General features: G+C 43.2%; 1 protein-coding gene across 1 annotated transcript in view; it reads left to right on the top strand.

Moving 5' to 3' along the window:
* The window catches only part of sos2 (son of sevenless homolog 2 (Drosophila)), a 67,375-nt gene that overhangs the window by 62,379 nt on the left and 3,469 nt on the right, over positions 1-1,527 (top strand). The window contains exons 20-22 of the mRNA XM_014023573.1: positions 798-1,062; positions 1,176-1,217; positions 1,305-1,405. Of these exons, the coding sequence (XP_013879027.1) occupies positions 798-1,062; positions 1,176-1,217; positions 1,305-1,405 (408 nt within the window). The remainder of the gene's footprint in view (positions 1-797; positions 1,063-1,175; positions 1,218-1,304; positions 1,406-1,527) is intronic.

Below are 1,527 nucleotides of genomic sequence, written 5' to 3'. Positions count from 1 at the left end.
ATATATTTATGTCTGAGTTATGGCTTAAATGAAAACAACCTATTATCTGCTGCCATGCAAAAATCTCAATCTTCACACAAAAACATAAACTTTTATGTCTCTGGAAATACCACTATTGACGGTAGCTGCGTTTCCATTGACCATGAAAATGCGCAAATTAGAATTTCGAAAATAAATTTGCTCAATGGAAACACGTCAATTTCGAAAAAACTTCCTTTTTTTGACAAAATGTTTTTGCGCTAGGATGAGGTGGTATTTCAGCCGTATCGAAATTGGTGTGTTTTGCAAAACTACAATGGAAACACTTTTTTCRCATCATGGGAGTCATGTSATCAACAACCGGCTGTTTCTACTGGTGAAAAAGACGACGAAGAAGAAGGTAACAGGAAGTAGAAGTAGTAGTGAAATCAACAAAGTAGTAAAAGAAAGTAGTAAACTCACCGACTACAATTTCCCAAAAACACAGCATACGTAGCCGCTCCCAAGTAGAGACTTGTCTCTGGAAAGCCTCGATAAAAGACGCCGACGTCTCCTCTGATGATGAGCGCTAGTGTCGTGGTAGCAACATGCTATGTGTTTACATCCATCGCCTCCATGTTTGTAATGACTTATCGCGAGAACAAACATATTCACGCGTGACTTTATTAGCATTTCTTATTTAATGGAAACACTGCTGTTGCGAAACTGTGTTTTTTCAACATTAACAGAATATCGACAAAGTTTTGTGCACATTTGCAATGGAAACACAGCTAGTGTTAGGTTTTACTGATAAATTCTGTCCTCCTCTCACTCTTCAGTCCAGGAAGACGTCGTACCCTCTGAAATCTCCAGGTATCCGACCCGTGCGGACGTCTACCTCTGGTACTCTGAAGGGCCACCCCGTCCCCCTGGAGAGGGAGCCCGCACATAAGATCACCTTCCGCAGTATTGCTGAGAACGACCTGGACCCGCTGGTGTCGGCCTCGGTCCCCACCTCTCCCAACACGCCCACCCCTCCACAGTCGGCCTCCTCGGACCTCAGCTCAGTGTTTGCAGAGCACGACCTCAGCAGTTCATACGGCGGTGAGTCAAGCTGCTGCTGGAGCACAGCAGGCAACACTTCAAACATTTCATCTTTACTAACAAAGTTTTTTATTCATCTACTTGTGTATAAAATCATTGTTTAATTTTTACAGGTAGTAACTCCGTGTTTGTCCAGGTTCAGCTGCCGACTTCCAGTGAGTTTTTCTTAWTGACTTTTTTACTTCAGCAGTAAATTATTCTGACTTTCTTTAACATTTCATGTGTTTATTCGTTTATCTCAGAGTTGCATTCAGCCTCGTGTGGCAGCCTTCACCAGCTTGTAGAGGAGCTGAAGCCGCCTCCTTTGCCTCCTCGAAGAAAAGACACCACCTTTGAAGCAAAAGTAAGAAAAGTATTTGAGATTATAAAGTCCAGTGTAAAGTTTCCACAGTCAGTGATGGTTTGGGGTGCCATGTCATCTGCTGGTGTTGGTCCATTGTGTTTTCTGAGGTCCAGGGTCAACGC

This window comes from Austrofundulus limnaeus, unplaced genomic scaffold (assembly GCF_001266775.1).
Source record: "Austrofundulus limnaeus strain Quisiro unplaced genomic scaffold, Austrofundulus_limnaeus-1.0 Scaffold377, whole genome shotgun sequence".
NCBI classification, from domain to species: Eukaryota; Metazoa; Chordata; class Actinopteri; order Cyprinodontiformes; family Rivulidae; genus Austrofundulus; species Austrofundulus limnaeus.
The sequence above is the reverse complement of the archived record's forward strand: the minus strand, read 5'-3'. Positions and strand labels throughout refer to the sequence as shown.